Below are 19,749 nucleotides of genomic sequence, written 5' to 3'. Positions count from 1 at the left end.
GCTTTGGGCATTAGAAAGGAAGAATTAAGCGGTCAATAACTAGCTGGACATGATGTGGCCGGCACTCGACTTTTCTTAGAAGAAGAAGAAGAAGAACGGTGATGTGAGGGGAGTGCATCACAAACATAAGCGGCTACCTGCAGCCCCGGTCTGGCTTCAGCCCCGATCGGGTAAGGCGTGGGTGCCGAACTGCCGGAGCCGTGGGGTAGCCGTACGGATACCAGATTGATACACAGTGCAGCCAATGAGAGACACCCGATTATTGTTAGTCATTGCATCTGGGAATTCTGGGGCAATCGCTCGTATTGCATTGTCAGTGGAAGTTGTTAAGGGTTCATGAAGCATTGTATCAGAAACCCTTTGTGGAAGATTACTTTCAATAACCTGGTGAGATGTAATCCTATTGCGCTAACCTACTCAAAGACACCTCCAGCTAAGAGGCATCAGATAGACTTTGAAAGGTTGCATGACCAGCAACGAGTTGAAACGGAGGCTCGAAGAAAATTCCCCCTTAATGATAGGAGTCTCTATTGAAAACCCCAAATGTTCGTCTTGCTGCCATTTAAAACACGTAGAACCGTAGTATTCTGGCATTATCACCTCTGATTGTTCCTTGGATCATGGCGACATCTCGAGCTCGTCTAGATCGACGTCAATCAGCACTGAAATAGAATTCAGTATCGTCGAGATCTCTTGAGCTCCACATGCTGGTCATAGACAGCACATGATGCAGCCCGCTTCTCCTTCTGCAAGTGTACTGACCCCGTCGGAGCTTCTAACCGTGATGGAACTCGGACGGCGAACTCATGAGCGCTTTCGCGCATATGAGACAGGAAAAATTTGGCGTAAGCAGCCGCTGAGGCAGCGGCATACTCCTGCCACTGATCGTTCTTATGTGAGTCGGCATAATCGCATATGCCCCGAATGACAAGGCAGTCGGTAGTAGTTCTCATGACTCCTGCCGCCTCCATCTCAACACAGATCACATTTTCCTGGCCCAAGCGGTCTCGGTATCTTGCATCTCGAACGAGCTGATTACCAGATGCGATAAGACCGTAGAAAACGCTTGGGCCGTCATGCTGTCGAGTCCTTGGACGTCGGCTGCCGATGCACTTGTCACAATTTGGTTCCGTCTCAACGTGCACGTCACCTGCGTCGAATAGCATGTCTTTGTCTGCGCCTGGGTATAAGTATTTCGGTTGCATTGAGGCAATCAGATCAAGATCGTCAAGGAGCGGGTTCAAAGCGGACTCGAAGGAAATGAAGCCATTGGACTGGATTTTCGTAATGACTGCTCGTAAATAGGGTGGTGGTTGTTGTTTCTGCGCCGTCATCTTAAACTCGGAGTTCTGGATCCATTTCCCCATATCACCTTGTAGCACCCCGGTACCGACGACGACATCACCAAGCCGTATGTCCCGATTTGTGGAAGGTACTCCTCCTCCGATTCCAACGACCAGGCAGAACTTCACTCGCGGGAAAGTTCGGATCAAATGAGAAGCAACATTCGTGGCGGAATTCGTGCCATAATCATCGTATGGAAGACCAGCAGCAACCACATTGAACCCTTTCATCCGTCCGAGACAATAGCAATTAGGGTCATTTCGGTCTTTTTCGAGGTCAGGATGGGTTGAATCGAACAAAGCGCGGACGGCAAGAAGTTCTTTCGACAGCGCACACACAATGCCTACCTCGTAATCCTCGTGAGTAATACCTTCAGGCGGGGACCTTGACAATGACAGTCTCCTGGAACCATGGGCAGTGACAGGAGCCAAGCTTGTTCCAAGTCCTGAGTCGTGAAAGTCACCGTCTGAATCGGACCCCGAATCATCTGAGCATGACAGAACCTCTTTCTGTTCAGGGTAACCGGTGTCGTTCCAGGTCCATCGCAAGTCTCTGTTGTAGCCAAATACTATCGCGCCATGGCTCCAACCGCTTGGTCGGACGGAATTGTGCTTCGGTATACTCCTTCTGAAGTGTGAAGGCAGGATTACTTGTGCCAGTTCGGAATGTTCTGTCTGCTCCGGGAGTCCAATGCATCTGCAAGCTGGGCGACCATTGTCTAGGCAATTGCACCAAACCAAATTGCGGGTCAGTCGGATCGGTTTACTATGTGGATTTCCGAACCGGTCGATAATATTCGCAAGATCATACCCACTGACTGCAAGGTAAGATTCACCTTCTGGTAATCTGCTCCAATATGGGCATAGTTGTTCGTTATCAACCGGGCGAAGAATCTCACCAAACCCCGTCCCAAAAAGCACTGACGCTCGAATATCTCTGGTAAAATCAACCCAACACTTCCCTCTGATACTCAACTTACAAAGTCGAGGACACAATGGGTCTTCCTGGGTCGCCAAATCCTTGAAATCCCATCCTTCCAGGTTTCCCCGAGCCATATTGCGTGATGCTCCGCCGTCTGTCCCCATAATCTCTGCTTGATGGTCCATGATCTTCTCGAGCATGTTATACAAACGATCGACTCTATGTTGAATCCGTACTGGGGGTAACGTTGTCTCGTTTGGTTCGCTCTGTTTCGCGTTGTACAGTTTCAGGCATAGGTTATCTGGGTTCAACAAAACCTCCATTGCAGATCTGGGGGCGAATGTGTTCTCTGGGAATTTGATGTCGGTAGGATCCAACTGGAATGCAAAGCCGAGTGGATCAGTTTTGTTGAAATGTAGGGAAGCAAAAAGAAGGTGCAATAGAGCGCAGGCCCCATTCACCAACCACCCCCGTTTGGCTCCCACATCCCACATTACCACGTATTGTCTGGCAATCCACGAGAGCTTTTCAATGTACTCATCCCGAGTTAGTCGATATGGTATGTCTTTGTTGCCATACATTGCCGGGTCACCGCCTGTGATTAGCCTGCCTGCCGTGATCGATGTGTTGCTCAAGCTGCAGCGAGAGGACGGTGACCCCAACCAAGACCGATTGATCGAATAACTAGCATCTGCCGCTCCTTATGGCAAGTCAGCTTTTAAAACCCCCTTTTCACCACTAGAACCATGCGATGACATACCGGCATAGAATTTCGCGTCTGAACACCAACCAAGGATATGTCGGCTCGACTCCATATCGACTAGTGTGATGTGTCCGACATGAGCCCCAATTCCATCCAGATACGAAATGCGATCTCCATGCACATTATAACGCAGGTGCCACATCATCTGATCTTGATCTCGGATGTACTCCGTCGGGATCAATAAGCTAGAAAATCCTTTGATGAATAGCTTATCACTAAAGGCATCCACCTGCGTTGCTTGGGCTAGACCCGCCAAAATGTTGAGCGGGATTTCAAGGCCAGTATTTTGTCTGGAACGGTATGGTACTGGGAAGCCCATCACCACTGTGGGGTTTCGGAACAAGTGGTGCCAGCATTGTCCCAAGGGCGACGATGAGCTCGTTTGCTCCTGATCCTCACACTTGAATTCAATACAGCATAATACCCGCGTGATAGCTGCTGCTTGTGGATTTGGGTTTGATGCACCTTTAACACTCATACCCGGATATTCCTGTCTACTATCCTGGGCGAGCTGATGCTTCAACGCTCGAATCTCTTGTTCCAACGCCACATTCCGTCGGTGTTCCCCCTTGACTTTCAACTCGGCCACTTGGTGCTCCAGCCGTTCAATGAGCTCCTTTGTCATCTGACGAATGGTTCTTTGGGCTTCCCGATCGTTGGCGCGCTTCCTCTCCAGCTGTTCGGCAGATAGCGACGTCACTTTACGAGTCCCAGTACGGGACTCGTGCTTTTTGGCCTGGGGTGGTTCTGGAGAAGGGCTGGCGCTGCTGATGAACGGTGTGCAGTACAATATCCTAGATTCGTGGGGCGAGGAACGGAGAGCAGAGCCTAGCCACGCAAGTTGTTCCCCGATCTCTGTAATTGAGCTCTCTATGCCAGTGACTTCAACTAGAAACTCCTTTTCATTCGTCCAAGCCGCGAGTCGTGTATTGTCTGGCAGTGTACCTATACACATGATAAGCATCCGCGGGTACCAATGGGGGGAGAGCGTACAGCTGTGTTTATAGTCACGCTCACTACGCAGTGTAGCCTCGACTAGCTCAAGGATATCGGCACCATATGAATGCCATGTTTGCTGAAGGTATTGCAAGCAAGTCATTGCTTGAGCATCCTGACTGGACCCTGTAATTGTGATAATCTTCCCAAGGAAGCCTTCTTCACTTAGGTCATACTCCTGCTCTGCGATGAAAGACGCGGGATCCCAACTGAGAAGGAATACTACCTGATATACTGTTGGCTGGTCATATCGACTGACTCTTCGGGATGACGGGAGAATCTCCAGGATTCGGTCGCGAATAACATCTTGAACATTTGGCTCTGCTGGGTGCAGGTGAAGTTTCCTCCGAAGACTTCCAATTAGCCATTCATACACTGGGCTGGCGGTGATTAAGTCCCAATATTTCGTATGTTCAGGGATATTTTCATCACCATCTTCAATTGGTATATCTTCGTCAACATCTGAATTCACTGCCCCACTGTCGAACTGTGGAACGGCAAGATCATCACCTGCATCCTCTAGATGTTGGTCCCAGAGAGCCATGAGGTCGCCTAATTCCATTTTGGTGTCGTCATGTGTGGACACATAGATTTCAGTCTGATCTTCTAGGTACTTCATTTTCAACCCATTCGCAATTTCACTGTCAGGCCACTTTATCAGTTTCTACATGGAGGGGATGCCAAGTCTTGGGGAGAGACTAACTTTCTATGTCGACGGATGAACACCATGATATCCCTGTGTATCGGAGTCGAGCCTAATTGACCAAATTTCATTGCAAAAGCTTTCAGAAGTTGAGGAAGAACACCGTGAATTCTTTCCCGAAGGTTTCGGGTATCTTGATCATACTGGGCTTTTCTGAACAAATCATTGACCAATTCGGAAATATAGATCTGCTTATCCGAAGGGGAAATGCTAGACTCAGTTGTATAGATAGATTTAGTGTCTTCGCTGTGGTCGTCTTTTGCTTTTCTCGGGCTAGCTGCCGCCGGAGGAGAAGGGAATCCCTCTTCGCCAGGCACTATGCCTTGATCATCTTGAACATGTTCTGTGCGGTATTCATCTCGACCTGAAATCTTCTGGTGGGTAATAGATGCGTATCCAGAATCTGTTGGCGGCCCATTGAGGGTACTTTCCCTTTGTTGACTCAATCCCGGTTTTGGACTGCTGTATCCACTCGTATCCGCGCTTCTTGCTTGGTCTATTGGAGACAGCATACGAACGGATATAGACGCTACATGTGGGTAGGACAATTATGAGCGCAATCAGACAGGATTTGATTTGATCCGGAATATCTCACCAGAAAGTATTCTTTTTGGGGCTGGAACAATCAAAAGAAGCTCCTTTGCATAGGCTGCTGCCGCAGCAGCTGCATATCCTTGCCATGCTTTGTCTTTGTGAGAGTCGGCATAGTCACAGATGCCCCGAATAGCCAGACATGGAAGGTTATCCATGAGACGTGCGGCTTGTGAATCAAAACAAAGTATTCCTAGTTCCTGGTCTATTCGATCTCGAAGTTGGCCGTGCTTCATCACTCGACTTCCAGTTGCAATGGATCCATAGTGGATGGCAGGCTCTTCGTGCTCTCGATCAGGTCGTAAAATCAACTTGGATCGATCGCAATCTGCACACGAATTGAATCCGAAATGTTCATAATCAGCTTGGAATAGATAGTCCTCATCTGGCCGCGCGAACCTTTTAGCGGCGCCAGGAGGAAGTTTCTCTTGCATGTCGCAAAGATATTTGGCGACATGACCCCTCATAAGCCCTTTAAAGTCATGATCTGCTTGAATGACAGCTAGAGCAGCTGACAGAATCTCAGGGACTTGATTCAGCGATTCAGTTCGCGAGAATTCGTCCCTGCTCAATACTCTACCAAAATCGTACCTGATCAGACCTCCAGATTTGCCTCTCGGCTGGCTCACTACAATATCGCCTAATCGAATATCTGCTTTGCTGCTTGGTATGCCACTACCGGTCCCAACTGAAAGATAGAAGCGGATGGATGAAAAATTAGAGAATACCTGCCTCTCAAGCACTGCAAATGTCGTTGAGTCATACGGCTCATTTGGTAAACAAGCAATAACGATGTTGTGATATCGGATCCTTCCAAGAATATACCCACTGGAATCATCTAGCGGTATGGGCGACGCTGAATGTATTGCATCCAACATCATTGACGCAACTGTCATCTCCATGGGCAAGTTGCATATCCACCCAACGGTGTACTCATCGTGTCGTGGGGTTATTTTGTGGCCCTGTTGATGGAGAGTGTGCACGTCGCTTTTTGATGAGTTTCTGGGCATCTTCTGTACGGCGGATGGCTGTCAGACCACGAAGCACAGGCGAGGAGAGAGTCAGGAAGGATAGAGATCAGTTTATCTCTCTCCTCTTCTAGTCCCACTTAGGAGATAGAATTGTAGTAATAAGAAGGGGAGGAGAATGGGCTGTACAATGATCCGACTCTTGACATAGAAGAGGCTACAACGGAAGACGTGGTGGAATGGCTGTCACTTTGGGTAAGAGTGGGCGGGGTTGAGGGCGAGGCTGAGCTTTATTTCCATTCATCTGCCTGATTTCCCCCAAGGCTGAAGAGACGAGACATCCTATTCGAATCGATTCATATTTTGCATACACAAATCGACCATTTCTCCTGGGATGATTCTCGCCCGGATTTCTATGTTCAAAATATCGCTTTCGCATCGTCTTCAAATATCTCTACGATACCCTTCTCCTTCCTGGAAGCTGGTCTTGCTGCTTGGAGCCTTGCGCGCGAAACGCCAGCCAGCTGGTCGTAGCGCCTTCCAAAATGATTCAGAGCTGACTGTCTCAGCCTTGCAAAATACGCACACATTTGTTTACCTAGCTAAGCTTGGGCGTGGTCCTTGTACATTTCTGCCAGCCAATCATCATCATAATACGCTTCTAGCTGCTTCTTCCATGCTTCTTTATCGGACTTGACTTGACCGAGAATTTTCTTGATGTTTGGGTACGCGGAGAATTTGTCCTACAAAGATTATCAGCTCTGCTCCAACCAGCGTGGAGACCGAAGACGTACAGGTAAAGCATCCCATACTTTGGGATCTGGACCTTGGTCCTTGATTGTTCCACAGCCACTTCGCGCATACTCGGTGAACAGGAGCGATCGGCTACTTTCGACCATAATAGTCATTTGATCTGTAGATTCAGCAATCTGTTGTTTCAGGGGTGCCTAGTGTCATCGTCTTACTATCTAAGATTCTCCGAGGCTCGTTCACCTGGTTGCGCATTTCACGCACATATTCATCGCTGAAGTTGCCATGTGGCGTATGGCTGACCTCAACACTACCTCCACCAGGCAAGAACTCCTCAGAGCGCCCCAGTCCGCTTCCATACAGACACGCAAGGAACTCAGTGGCCGAGTTGCGATGGAAATACGGGGGGCGGAATGTGTTGGATGCCACATCCCATCGAGGCCCAAACCATAGAAAGTCGGCTAATGGCGTGACTGGATCTCTAGATGGGGCAGTCAATACGCAGTTCACGGAAGGGTCGGTGTGATCGATTGAGGTTGCATTTTGGGACGCGAACTTGGTTAGATCGTACTGTAGGGCACCGTCAGTATTCATTTTCATCATCGTCTCACAAGGCAATTGTTGCATACCTTGTAGGGAATGACATTCCCATGCCATGCTACCAAATCGAATGGGCTGTGATCCTGCTCAATGACGCTATATCGACCATTTGCCTTGTTGACAACCTCCCAGTCTTCATGGAGTTTCTCGTCAATGTGGGCCACAGGGTGAAGAAAGTCTCGCGGGTTCGCTAATCCATGACCACCTAAGGGACCCAAATCAGGTAGCTCCCAACGAGATCCCCATATCTCGACGATGTACCCTCGGGCAACATTGTGCTTGGGGCCCAAACGGATAGCGAAACGGATTCCGCGCGGAATCACACAAACTTCGCCGGGTTGCAGGAACAGCATCCCCATCTCCGTTTGTATGTCGAAGATTCCATGCTGAGCCACGATCAGAAAGTCACCGTCCGCATTACAATATGCTCGGTGGTCCATATCTGCGTTTATCATGAAGACATAGAGTGCAATGCCTTCCCGCAGATTCGGATCTCCACTTCCCCCAAGGGTGTGCAAACCGTCTACAAAGTCAATCTTCTCGTCATCGTTGGGAAGAGGAAACGGTGCCCATTCAGCCTGACCAGCAAGCGTTGTCACCTTGTGATTAAGTGTAAGGAAGCAGTTCTCGATGTCTGATTTGTGTTCATAATCTTTCCTATAGCCATCTTCACGACGTCAGGAACATCTGCCCTTCTTGAAAACAGAGAGAAACACATACTGTGTGCAGCTGCTGGTCTCACCCGATACATATAAGTGCTAAAGTTGGCATCTCTTGGGGCTGTGAAGGCAGAGTACGTAAGGCCTTCGGTGTATAGACCAAAACGCGGTTCTTGTGGATTGTTTTGACCAGCCGGTAAGGTGCCTGGGATGACTTCTGACTGAAAGCGGTTCCCAAATCCAGCCATGTATTCGTATGGATCATTGTCGCGGGTAGGCTTCCGAGTCATGGTGTCTGTATAGTGGAAAACTTTGGTCAGGTCTTTAATGGGTTTTCGTTGATTGTATGTGGGTGCCTGCATTATGGAAGAAGTATGGGACCTGGAGAAGCTAATAAAGTTGTAATAATGAATGGATGGATTAAGGCTTGCGTGACTGAAGTTGTATAGATGCAGCAGCAACAACAGAGAGACTTTAAGTATATGATGGCAATAGTAGCTGATTAACATGATCGAGACATACGTCAATGCATAACCTGAGGGTTTGAATGGGCCCCTCATGATCCCATGATAGCTGTCGACGTACAAATGATGGAGCATGTGGAGCAAGTAGGCATGTTCAGGGCTGATGAGGTATGGGTATCCCTTACTCTTGAGGAAAGACCCACATGGCTGACAGCGAGGTGAAAGCAGTTTCATGGTGATCTGAGAGTGTTGAAGTTCCCATAATAATCTTAGGGTATTTACTATCAGCAGACCTCGCATGAAGGGAAGCTTCTCCCCCCACAATCCAATCCTCCTCCAAGGCGGGGCTACCGATTATGTATGTGGAGCCATTCCAAGATGGCATCTGAGGTTATGGGACCGTACCATTTAAGCTTATATTTGGTAGTGGGTGTTATGGGGCATAACTACAGGTGTTTATTGCATGGGGCGTAGTCTATGCCAGAGCTATGATTCAGATAGTAATACATATGGACTGAAGGATACGCCTCTAATCAACAGTAAGAATATTCTCCACCATTCTCGTCGATGCGCCCAAGTAATTGACGGGATTACATAGTGGGCTCAGATGTTCTTCGCTCATTTCTGAGGTCACCTCAGCTCTTTTCATTAAGCACTCAAGCAAAAATTGATTGTTCTCGATGCTCTCCCGGCAAGCCTCGTAGACAATGTCATGCGCCTGTATGGGTAGCCGAGTCGTCCCTGTGGATTGAGCGGAGGTACCTGGAATTCCCCGCGCATGCTTAAGGCTAGCCCCGCAAGAAATGTGGGGTTCCACATTTGCCTTCATGCCTTCGCCTTTCAGTCTCTCGGTTTCCGTGACCGATATATAGTACTATACTGCAACATACGGTCGGGTGGAAGATTTATCTAACTAACATTACGAAACCTATTTCATGAAGATCAAATTATTTTCGTGGTTGACAAACCCTCCATAATGATGCGGGTCCGGGAGCAACCGTAATGCATGGCAGTAGGCAATAGAAATCTGGCGAGCACTGACATGTTTGCTTGCACAGCAAAATATTAACAGAGGTTTTGATTATTGTGGATTTTCAAATTGCTATTGTGTTCTTCAGCCAATCAAATGCTTTTTCTTAGCAGGATGGCATGGTTTCTCGCGCGAAGTCACATGTGCGGGGTCATACAATAATGTTTCGTGATGAAAACAACATGATCTACGATGGTATTCTCTAGAGCTACGCTGTCAATTGAGTACCAGGTACAACAATGGTCAAACCTCAGATATACCAATTGTCGGTGGCCGCCGCATTTGACGGTTTGAGCCCACAGGAAAAGCTCTATGCTCACCACATGGCGAAGTAATACACGTCTCCCACCCACAAACGCGCAGCAATAACTTCTGACATGCTGCATACAAGGGCTGCCTGGAATGGCACGCGAATCATTCTCGGTCAAGTATCTCCAGAGGCTAATGGTATTTTCGACTTTATAATGGCCCTTTACCATAGCTGTGACGGGATTTGGGAACAACTTGCCATCGAAACTGGGGTCGGTGTTCAAGAACTGGAGAATTTCCTGGAATATGCCGCTACATTCCTATCCAATGTTGGCAATTACTTTGTAAGGGTAAACTGGCCTCCTGCGTGAACATTTCCTCAATCGTCTAGGGCTCCGGTGACCAGAATTTTACGCCTGATGTATCCGAGGAGGCTCTTACCTCTCTAGCATCAGTATCTTCGTCGGCGAGTAGAATACTAGGGCAGATCAAAGACCCAATGATCAGCCCTCTTCCGAGCAGTTTAGGCCACCCTGGACCGTATACCCAGTCATCATATTATTTGGGTGAGGACTGCCTTAAGTCTTCAGAAGATATTGCCACGATATCAAATCTCATGGGGGATCAATTAATCTTGCCTGAAAATACTCGACTAAAGGCATATCAAGATTCTGATACTCGTTTCTATGATATCATGCAAGCATCTGTGGCAGAGGACAAGGTGGCATTGGAAGGATTTGGTGGATCGGGAGCGCCCGATAAGAAAGTATTTCTGATGAAAGGAGACCACAAGGAAGAATTGAAACGGGTTTGTGAATGTTTGCAACAAGCCATCCCATACGCATCAAATGCTGCTCAAGTGGAAATGTTGCGGCAGATAATTGATAGCTTCCAGACTGGAAGCCTCGAAGCATACCGCGAATCACTGAGGATATGGGTGAATGACAAGGCCCCTCCTGTTGAAACAGTCATAGGCTTTGTCGAGCCATATCGCGATCCATTATGTATTCGTGCAGAGTTTGAAGGGAGAGTCGGAATACCGGATGCTGCCGAAACCAAGATATTGAATACACTCGCAAGCAAAGCGAAACAATTGGTCTACAAACTTCCCTGGGTTGAAGGTACCGGTGACAGCAAGGGCCCTTACGAAAAGGAATTATTTGAGCCACCTGATTTCTCAAGCATCAACAGTGAGCCTCCATATGCCCAACCATACCCTGAAGCTGACACGTCTAGGTCTGGTATACTGCTCGAGTATCATTTTCCCAGGAATCAACCTTTCAAACGTCAGTAACCCATCCGAGGCCATTGCATATCGCTAATTTCTAGCAGTATAATGACATTCGACAAGATACAGGTTACAAGAACATCATCTTCAGTAACCGCATGGTGTCTGAGAGTAGTCGATCTCGCGGTTTACACATGGTGGACGCATCAGAACAAGATACTTTCAAGAAGCATCGATTCCATGCCTACTACATCTGGGTCGTGCTGCATGAGATCCTCGGACATGGCACGGGAAGATACTTGACTGAATCTTCTGATGGTGGTCTCAATTTCGACATTGGAAATTTGCCCCTGGATCCCTTTACTGGAAAACCCGTAGAAAGCTTGTATCGGGCTGGGCAAACATGGACGGGGGTGTTCAATGACCTTGCAACAACAGTGGATGAATGCAGAGCAGAACTCGTCGGCGCTTATTTGATCGACGATCTAGAAATTCTGAGCATTTTTGGCTACACAGGCCAAAGCGAGGTCAAGCCTGACGACAGTAAGTCGCCCTGTAGAAGCCAGAAGATTGAAGCTAAGACCGTTACTTACAGTCGCCTACAACATGTATCTTCAGCTGGGCGTCGATGGACTTCGAGGCCTTGAGAATTACGATCCCACGACCGAAGTAAGTTAAGACATGACGGATATTGAAGGTAGTGCTAACGGATGACAGAAATGGGGACAAGCACATAGTCGAGTAAGTCTAGTTTATAATCTTCCCATGCTAACGCTCCCCTAACTCCAATTCAGGCACACTATGCCATGTTTCGGCACCTCCTCCGCGACAGTGACGGTCTCTATAGCATTACGAGCAATCTGGATAAAAATAGCTTGACGGTCAAAGTTGACCGATCGCGAGTAATCTCTCATGGCAAACCATCACTGGGTCGCATGCTCCTGAAACTTCATATCTATCGTTGCACCGCTGACGTCTTCAACTGTCGCCGTTTCTATGAGGATTTATCGCATGTTAACGAACAAGCTCTGGAATGGAGAGATATTGTTGTCTCCAAGAAAGATCCTCCTCTGGTGTTTAGCCAGGCCAATACTTACCTTGTCGGTGATGATGTAAAGATAAAGGAATACGAACCCACAGCTCGAGGAGTTGTGCAAAGCTGGGCGGAAAGAAGTATCGAATAGTGCTTCCACAGCATATTACTACACAGCCAGAGAACAATTGTACAGAAAGCCTTCCAATGATCGCAAACTTCCCCATTGAACCCACCAAATACACCCTGCGGTACAAACTTGTGAGCAAACTGCAAAACTACCTCCAAAATCTGGACTAACTCGCAGGATACCTCTTTTCCATCCAAAGCTGAACCCACGTGCGAGGCGTCGTGGTAGCTAACTGCCTCTGCAAAACGGCAATGCGATAGTTCAAAATCGGTAAGTCCCACGGACGATGATACTTGTCCTTCTGAACAAGCTCAGCCAAAGCCAAACCCTCCTTCTTTCCACACAATGTCACCAATAGCGGGCTTGCGAGCGACTAGTAGGCTGGAATATACTTGGAGTTGGCACATGTACTGCTGGCGGTAAGACGGTCAACTCCGTTTGTTAGATGAGCTTTCAGGCCTTTTGGCTTCTATAATGACACTAGCAGAGTCATTATTAGATCATTGGCAGTTCCATGAATCACGGTACTACAAATCCCGCACTACTTCCTGCCAATGGCAAAATCTAACGGATTGCTAGTCTTTGTACATCCAGGAATCCCTATATGAAAATATCCGTAACCATCATGTAAGTTACAGCCATTAGTTCCGAATGTAAACAAAGATCAACCAGATGTATTGTAGTACATGACATATCATTTCGCAAAACACAAAGAATGAAAGTTCAAACATCTTGTGTCATTATACTGATACTTGTGGAAGATTCCCATCCGCTGTAAATGCCCTATATTCCTACCTACGCAGCATGGGGGACATTCCACTAAGGCAACATAATCGAGGATGTGCCTACGCATATAAAATAACCTCATAAACCTGTCATCTACCACTACCTGTCAAGATCATAAACTATCTGATCAAGGCCTTTGTTCGTTTGTTAACATCTTCTCACCCATCTCGGCATTACTGAAGACAATATCTCTAGAACCCCGACCGAGTCAAAATCATGCCGTACTACGCTTATCTCCAGGAGCACGTCGTCGACGGGATGCAGGAACCCGTCCTACAAAGATACTACCTGGTAACTGCTACCAATGCCTTTGCGGCCAGTAATTTCTTTGTCGGACTGGGCAAATATGCTGAGACAAAGAACGGTCGGGTGTATAGTACTACGGCCGAGACCATGGAGTGGTGGAACTGTACGGTAGAATCAGCCGGTGACATCCGGTGGATCTACAACGAAATCATGGCCCATAGGCCTGAGAATTACAACAATGTGGAACAGTTGGCCGATAGCCGTGGTAAAATCATTCTCTGCGAGTTGAACATAGCGAATTGGCCAATTATTCCTATCACTCAGAACACTTCGCTTGATGATAGGGATCACCAGACCCCTAGACCAGCCAGTTTTTTACCATACACTGACGGGGATACATTGGCTAATTTGAATGCTGATGGTTGATGGAGTCTGTGTCTTGGGGGCCCAGAATGGTTTGTGGTTACGGTCACGTGGTTGTCGGTTTACCGAACCTCCTGACAGAAGCATGCATCGAGTATGACCAGAGTGCGAAATAATTATGTCTTTAATCTTAAGTTGCCAGAGTAGTCCATCTTCACCCTCATAATGTAAACTTCAGGGAAAAAAAGCTGTTGTAAAGCAGGGGAATGTGCTACCCCAGATCGAGACCCCACAAGATCTCCCGAGTCGGAGGGAAAGTCGGCAGAGTCAAGGCTGGCCAGGAACCCCGGCGAGTTCACCCGATTTGTCTTGCCGACGCAGTCCCGCTATCGGAATCGTAAAATACACCCGTCGTTGTGACGGGTTCGCCCCATTGGGCGCTTATCTAATCAATCATCAATGCCGGAGGACCCTGAATAGACTGACGGACAAGCAGAAAGTGACTAATAAAACAATCCGTGCATTGGGGGATACCGATAGAATCGGAGAATGTTTGACAAGGCCATCCCGCTCCGAGCGCGTGCCTCAAATAGGGCTTTTGAGGGGAAAGACTGGGGTGATTCAAACAAGGGGGTTGTGGACACCCCGCAGGCAGAACGTTTCTCCCCCCCACAAGTGTACGAGGCAATACGACCCCAGCGGTCAGGCAGTGGGGTCGGCTTCGGAAGGCGGCAAAGCGATGCTGAAAGTCGGCGGCGGATAATCGCTTTTGTCGGCTGCGCCATCATCTTCACTAGCCGAACGGCGAGCTACGCGATGCTGCAGAGCCGGTCTGGCCTGGGCTGAGCTTCTTTTTTATCGCTGGCGTTGTCCTTCCTTCTCTCTTTCTCTTCTTTCCTTTCTTTTCCCCAGGTTTTTTTTGACTCCCTCCGCAGATCTCAATTCTTTTGTTTAAGGCTGGTCGACAATCATGTCGCGGCCTGTTCCTGCGGTGTTCCGCCCCATCTGGAGGCGGAATTTCTCCGTCTCAACTGCCAAGCGCGCAATCGATAAACTATGCCCGTCCGCTCAGGAAGCGATCAAGGATATGAAGGGTTCTTCGACCCTTCTCGTCGGTGGTTTCGGTTTCGCTGGTGTCCCTACTACGTTGATTGATGCCGTCCGTGACCGTCCGGACATCAAGGATCTGACTGTCGTCTCCAACAATGCCGGTATGCCCGGTGTTGGTCTCGGTAGGTCTACCCCAGTGCGATTGAACGATTACACGGTTTGTAATTGGTCTAACGGACAACAATAATAGGCCAGCTGCTGGAAAGCAAGCAGATCAGCAAGATGATTGCCTCTTTTATCGGTGAAAACAAGGTCTTCGAGAAAATGTATCTCACTGGTGACCTCTCTCTGGAATTGACCCCCCAGGGTACCATTGCGGAAAAGTGTGCCGCTGGTGCCGCTGGTGTCCCTGCCTTCTATACCCCTGCTGCTTACGGAACAATTGGTACGCATACTTCAATGGCTGTCTATGTCCCGGACTTAGACTAATTATTCGATTGTATAGTGCAATCTGGTGAACTCCCCGTTCGTTACAACAAGGACGGTAGCGTCGCTATCAAGAACGCCCCCAAGGAAGAACGCGAATTCAACGGAAAGAAATACATCCTGGAAGAATCGATTTTCGGTGACTACGCCCTGGTTAAGGTCCACAAGGCCGACAAGCTCGGTAACTGCCAGTTCCGCAAGTCCATGAACAACTTCAACGAGGCCATGGCCAAGAACGCCAAGTACACCATCGTCGAGGCCGACCACATCGTCGAAGTTGGCGAGATTGACCCCGAGAGCATCCACCTCCAGGGCATCTACGTCAACAAGGTCATCCAGAGCACCGGCGAGAAGAAGATCGAGAAGCTCACTTTCGCCAAGGACCCCAACGAGATGCTCCAGGCTGGTCCGTACCCAGTCCAAGCCCCGAGTTCATAGCGCACATTTGCTAACATGTGTTGGTGTTGTAGGTTCCGGTGAGGCCACCATCCGTCGTGAACGTATCGTCAAGCGTGCCGCCAAGGAATTCAAGGACGGCATGTACGTCAACCTTGGTATCGGAATGCCCCTGATTGCTCCCGCCTACGTTGAGGAGGGTGTTGAGGTCGTCCTCCAGGCCGAGAACGGTATCCTGGGTCTGGGTGGCTACCCCAAGCCCGGTGAGGAGGACCCCGACTTGATCAACCCCGGCAAGGAGACCGTCACCCTGGGTCGCGGTGCTTCTGTTTTCGGTTCCCACGAGAGTTTCGGTATGATCCGCTCTGGCCGCATTGACCTGACCATGCTTGGTGCTCTTCAGGTCAGCCAGTACGGAGGTAAGCTCAGCACCCTTCACCACAAACTTATAATGAACAATACTAACCCTTGAATTCAGATCTCGCCAACTTCATGCTTCCCGGTAAGGTCAAGGGTATGGGCGGAGCCATGGACCTCGTTTCCAACCCCGAGAAGACCAAGGTCGTCGTCACCATGGTGAGTCACAATTCTTTACCTACGTTCACAATCCCGAACAACTACTAATAGTTTGAACAGGAACACACCGACAAGAAGGGCAACCCCAAGATCCTCCCCGAGTGCAGCTTCCCCCTGACCGGACCCCGCTGCGTGTGGAAGATCATCACCGATCTGGCCGTCTTCGAAGTCAGCCCTACCGAGGGTCTGACTCTTGCCGAGTACGCCGAGGGCGTGACCGTCGAGGAGATCCGCAGCAAGACTGCCGCTCCTTTCAAGGTTTCTGCTGATCTGAAGCCTATGCTGTAAATTTATTATATACCACTTTTTCATTTTGCATAAGTATGATGGTTGTTTATAGATTGTGATTGTTGTATATAACATTGATGTTGATGTTGATGACTGGTTTGGTTGGATAAAAAGGGAAATTCAAAAAACTAGATTCATGATATACACTACACACAACTTCAAACGTAAACCATAACCTACCCCCAATACAATAAATACATCACCCATGGCTCACGAAAGAGAAAGAATAGATAGACAGACTTAATGCGTCGTCTTCGACCTATTAACCGACCCCGTCGTCCCCTTCCGCGTCCCCTCGACAGGATTCGGCGCAGTACCGGTATTCATCCTCCTCGCGGCAGCAACATTCGGAGCCTTGAAGGCGATATCATTCTGCTCGCGGTATTCCTCTTCCTCTTCTTCTTGCTGTTCGTGCCAGGCGTTCTCGTAGTCGTCGATGGGGAGGTCGTCGTCGCGGACAGCACCGTGGACTTTCTTCGGTTGCGGGGGTGGGGAGGCGACTGGTTTGGAGGGCATTTTGGATGAGTAGAGGATTTGACTGGATTGGATTGGTTTATTGGGGGTGGTTATTGGTTGGCAGGGGATGATCTGTAAGAGTTATGATTGCGAGTGGGATGTGATGTGGTGTGACTGGAAATGGGGAAAAAGGTTGGTTTAAGTAACCCAGGTATATCAGTAGTAGGTTTGAAGGAGCGTTATGATGAGGTCATGCGTTATAAAGTTTCATTGTATATGGTATGACCAAATTTAGAACGAAAGGTTCCACAAAAGATGCAGGTTTGTAAACATGATTGAGTGAGTGATATGCTGTGTGGTAATGGTACTGTGTATAGTTGGCGGCGAATATACTTCGTCCTAGTATTAATTGGTTGATGGCGTCATGGCGATGTAAGACGCGCAGTGCTTGAGATACTTGCAGGATCCCATGTGCTGAGCTATTGTGTAGAGCATATGCCTGAAGGTATTGCTTAAGTCTCAAGTATCATATGGAAGACTATTGATGGGATGGATGAATGCTGCGACGGATATGGGTTTTGTTGTGGGGACGGGCGGATAGATTCATGATTTCCCGATTGGGTAATATATCACGAGAATCTTATCCCACAGGTTTTACAGGTAATTTATGATGCATTTTGTGATTACTGAAATTCCGAGAGGCCGGTCTTGAGAGTCTCCCGATATCTTACTCGTTTAGTCATACTGATAGATAAATAGTATATGACTAGGCCGTTGTATATACAGCATATAGGTCCCCTTTAACCAGTAGACCCAAGGACTCCTCCATAATAGAATAAAGATTCTTTTATAAAGACACAACGCTGAAACTATAACGCTGTGACATCCAGCAATGGATCAGGTTTGTCGTCAACGATCTCTTGCAGGCCCCGTGTATCTCTTGTCCGATGGACTACCAAAGAAATTGCTGTTGAAAGCTCACTGGAGGTGCACCCCTCCACAGACTCGGTTTCTGCAAACTAGGAAACTCATGAACCGCCTCCGCTCGAGCGCGTTGATACTGTATCGCTTCGAAAACAGGATCCATTCGTGGACGGTTCTCCCTGGCCTCACCATCTAATGCGCTGCTATATGGAACTTTAGCCGGCGATAAACCGGCATCGATCGGGCTATTGGGTATGTCAATCTGGTGTATCCGTGGTAGCGTAGGCATTTCACGATATCCTTGGAACTCGGGCATCTGGTCTTTTGGAGATCCAGTCTCCGGTTGGTATTCAGGGTGTGAGACAGTAGGACGCTCAGCGGCTTCAGGTCCCGAAGAGTGTCGTGACGAACCATCTCCTTCATTGCTCAAACAGTCATTCTGCCAGTCCCGGATTTCCTGTACTGTGTGTAGAGGAAACTTCTTCCAATAGTCGGTGCCTCGCTTTCCAAGGCGGGAAGATGACGAGTACGTTTGAGGCGGACTGCCGCTGTTCCGATGCCTGCTTGAACGATCTTGGCGTCCCTGGACACTGGCAGAGAGCTGAGAGTCCGGGATCTGGGCGAGAAGATTCAAAAGAAGACTCTCTGTTTCATGAAGACGGTGTTCCAAGGCTTCTATGTAACCTTTTGCCGGGCCACTAAGACGTATAAGCTTGGACACTCGTAAGTCAGCAGCTAGCGTAGCTTACCGTTTTAATTGTTCGGGCCAGTCGCACGACCGATTGTGCTGGTCGCATTGAGTGCAAATTGGCCTTTCAGATTGGATTGCATAAGTAAGCGATAGAACTAAGAACGAGAACGTTCTACTTACTTATTGCCGCTGCACTAGAAACACATGGACTGTTAGATGCGAAGAATCACGAAGAATAGAATAATCTCACCTTCTGTTTCCGGAACCGGCAGGAATTACAAGCCACTGTGATGCGCGACACTTTGTTCGGCCTTGCAGGCGCCATTGTTGACCGGTTAATAGTTTGGACGAAGGGTAACGCAGTAAAGTATGCAGTAAATTGACCGGCTCCGCTCGGGGATCATCGTAGTACAAAGTATCAGCCAGAGGGCAGGATTAAGAGGGCGCTCGAGGAAAAGCGTTATGGAGCAGCGGACTGCCGCCATAGAAAGGCTAAGCAATTCGGGTCGATCGTGATTGCCACTTCGGGATAAGCGCAGGGTCGGTGGGACTTCCACGGCTGAACGCTTAGCCGACGCGTGGCTCCTTCTCTGTGCTGTGCCTGTGTCTGTTCTTCAGGGATCAACAATCACCCTGCTCTGCACATCTGTCCATCTACTCAGCATCTATACATTATACACGTTGGTGGTTGTGGCCTACCTAGCCAGTCCATCGCAGAACGGCATATGGAGATCAGTAGGAAGCCGGCCTGTGCGGTTGACCCTAATTCGGTATAGGTTAGATTAGATAAGCGCAGCAGTATCCATCTCTGCCTCCATACTATACTAGCTCCAAAAATAATAGAACCAACGAAAATGAACTACTGGCTATAGTAGATATTGAAAGGTGGAATCACAAGACACGAATAAAGTTGCATGCGGCGAAAATATGGCGACATGCGCAGGACAAACCTTCAGCCTGAATAATAGCCGGAGCGGGGAAGTATATAGAGCATCCAAGATGCGGGGATCATAGTATTGACATCCAGAGATTCGTTCTTCGCCTCAGATCTTACTAGT

The 19,749-nt window shown here is 48.5% G+C and overlaps 7 protein-coding genes across 7 annotated transcripts; 3 read left to right on the top strand and 4 right to left on the bottom strand.

Annotated features, from left to right (window-relative positions):
- Positions 1–413: 413 nt before the first annotated feature.
- BO88DRAFT_446910 (Pfs domain protein) lies at positions 414–6,328 on the bottom strand (the record flags this gene model as incomplete). Its single annotated transcript, XM_025710320.1, has 6 exons — positions 414–2,965; positions 3,026–3,501; positions 3,805–3,973; positions 4,022–4,676; positions 4,751–5,256; positions 5,323–6,328. 6 exons carry the CDS (start codon positions 6,326–6,328, stop codon positions 675–677), a joined length of 5,103 nt encoding a protein of 1,700 aa, XP_025558489.1. The 3' UTR covers positions 414–674.
- A 280-nt stretch (positions 6,329–6,608) lies between these two features.
- Positions 6,609–8,697, bottom strand: BO88DRAFT_472880 (homogentisate 1,2-dioxygenase). The gene is made up of 5 exons (XM_025711749.1): positions 8,357–8,697; positions 7,666–8,303; positions 7,252–7,606; positions 7,081–7,199; positions 6,609–7,029 (listed from the first exon to the last, which is right to left on the bottom strand). Exons 1-5 carry the CDS (start codon positions 8,655–8,657, stop codon positions 6,889–6,891), a joined length of 1,554 nt encoding a protein of 517 aa, XP_025558488.1. The 5' UTR covers positions 8,658–8,697; the 3' UTR covers positions 6,609–6,888.
- Positions 8,698–10,028: 1,331 nt separating this feature from the next.
- On the top strand, positions 10,029–12,450 carry BO88DRAFT_397073 (dipeptidyl peptidase III; the record flags this gene model as incomplete). The annotated part of the gene is made up of 9 exons (XM_025705262.1): positions 10,029–10,120; positions 10,181–10,382; positions 10,430–10,778; positions 10,869–11,228; positions 11,275–11,324; positions 11,371–11,809; positions 11,862–11,935; positions 11,984–12,007; positions 12,061–12,450. The coding sequence occupies 9 exons, from the start codon at positions 10,029–10,031 to the stop codon at positions 12,448–12,450; spliced, it is 1,980 nt and encodes a 659-aa protein (XP_025558487.1).
- Positions 12,451–13,431: 981 nt separating this feature from the next.
- Positions 13,432–14,093, top strand: BO88DRAFT_438627 (uncharacterized protein; the record flags this gene model as incomplete). The annotated part of the gene is made up of 1 exon (XM_025709673.1): positions 13,432–14,093. The coding sequence occupies one exon, from the start codon at positions 13,432–13,434 to the stop codon at positions 13,885–13,887; it is 456 nt and encodes a 151-aa protein (XP_025558486.1). The 3' UTR covers positions 13,888–14,093.
- A 563-nt stretch (positions 14,094–14,656) lies between these two features.
- On the top strand, positions 14,657–16,737 carry BO88DRAFT_408344 (3-oxoacid CoA-transferase). Its single transcript, XM_025707685.1, has 6 exons — positions 14,657–15,056; positions 15,125–15,319; positions 15,380–15,766; positions 15,831–16,175; positions 16,235–16,332; positions 16,393–16,737. The coding sequence occupies exons 1-6, from the start codon at positions 14,795–14,797 to the stop codon at positions 16,618–16,620; spliced, it is 1,515 nt and encodes a 504-aa protein (XP_025558485.1). The 5' UTR covers positions 14,657–14,794; the 3' UTR covers positions 16,621–16,737.
- BO88DRAFT_408343 (uncharacterized protein) lies at positions 16,632–17,191 on the bottom strand. The gene has a single exon (XM_025707684.1). The coding sequence runs from the start codon at positions 17,134–17,136 to the stop codon at positions 16,861–16,863; it is 276 nt and encodes a 91-aa protein (XP_025558484.1). The 5' UTR covers positions 17,137–17,191; the 3' UTR covers positions 16,632–16,860.
- Positions 17,192–17,859: 668 nt separating this feature from the next.
- BO88DRAFT_374181 (Zn(II)2Cys6 transcription factor domain-containing protein) lies at positions 17,860–19,131 on the bottom strand. Its single transcript, XM_025704295.1, has 4 exons — positions 18,942–19,131; positions 18,872–18,885; positions 18,750–18,812; positions 17,860–18,698 (listed from the first exon to the last, which is right to left on the bottom strand). The coding sequence occupies exons 1-4, from the start codon at positions 19,014–19,016 to the stop codon at positions 18,029–18,031; spliced, it is 822 nt and encodes a 273-aa protein (XP_025558483.1). The 5' UTR covers positions 19,017–19,131; the 3' UTR covers positions 17,860–18,028.
- Positions 19,132–19,749: the final 618 nt, after the last annotated feature.

Source organism: Aspergillus vadensis (assembly GCF_003184925.1).
Source record: "Aspergillus vadensis CBS 113365 unplaced genomic scaffold BO88scaffold_29, whole genome shotgun sequence".
NCBI classification, from domain to species: domain Eukaryota; kingdom Fungi; phylum Ascomycota; class Eurotiomycetes; order Eurotiales; family Aspergillaceae; genus Aspergillus; species Aspergillus vadensis.
This window is presented reverse-complemented; position numbering and strand designations above follow the sequence as displayed.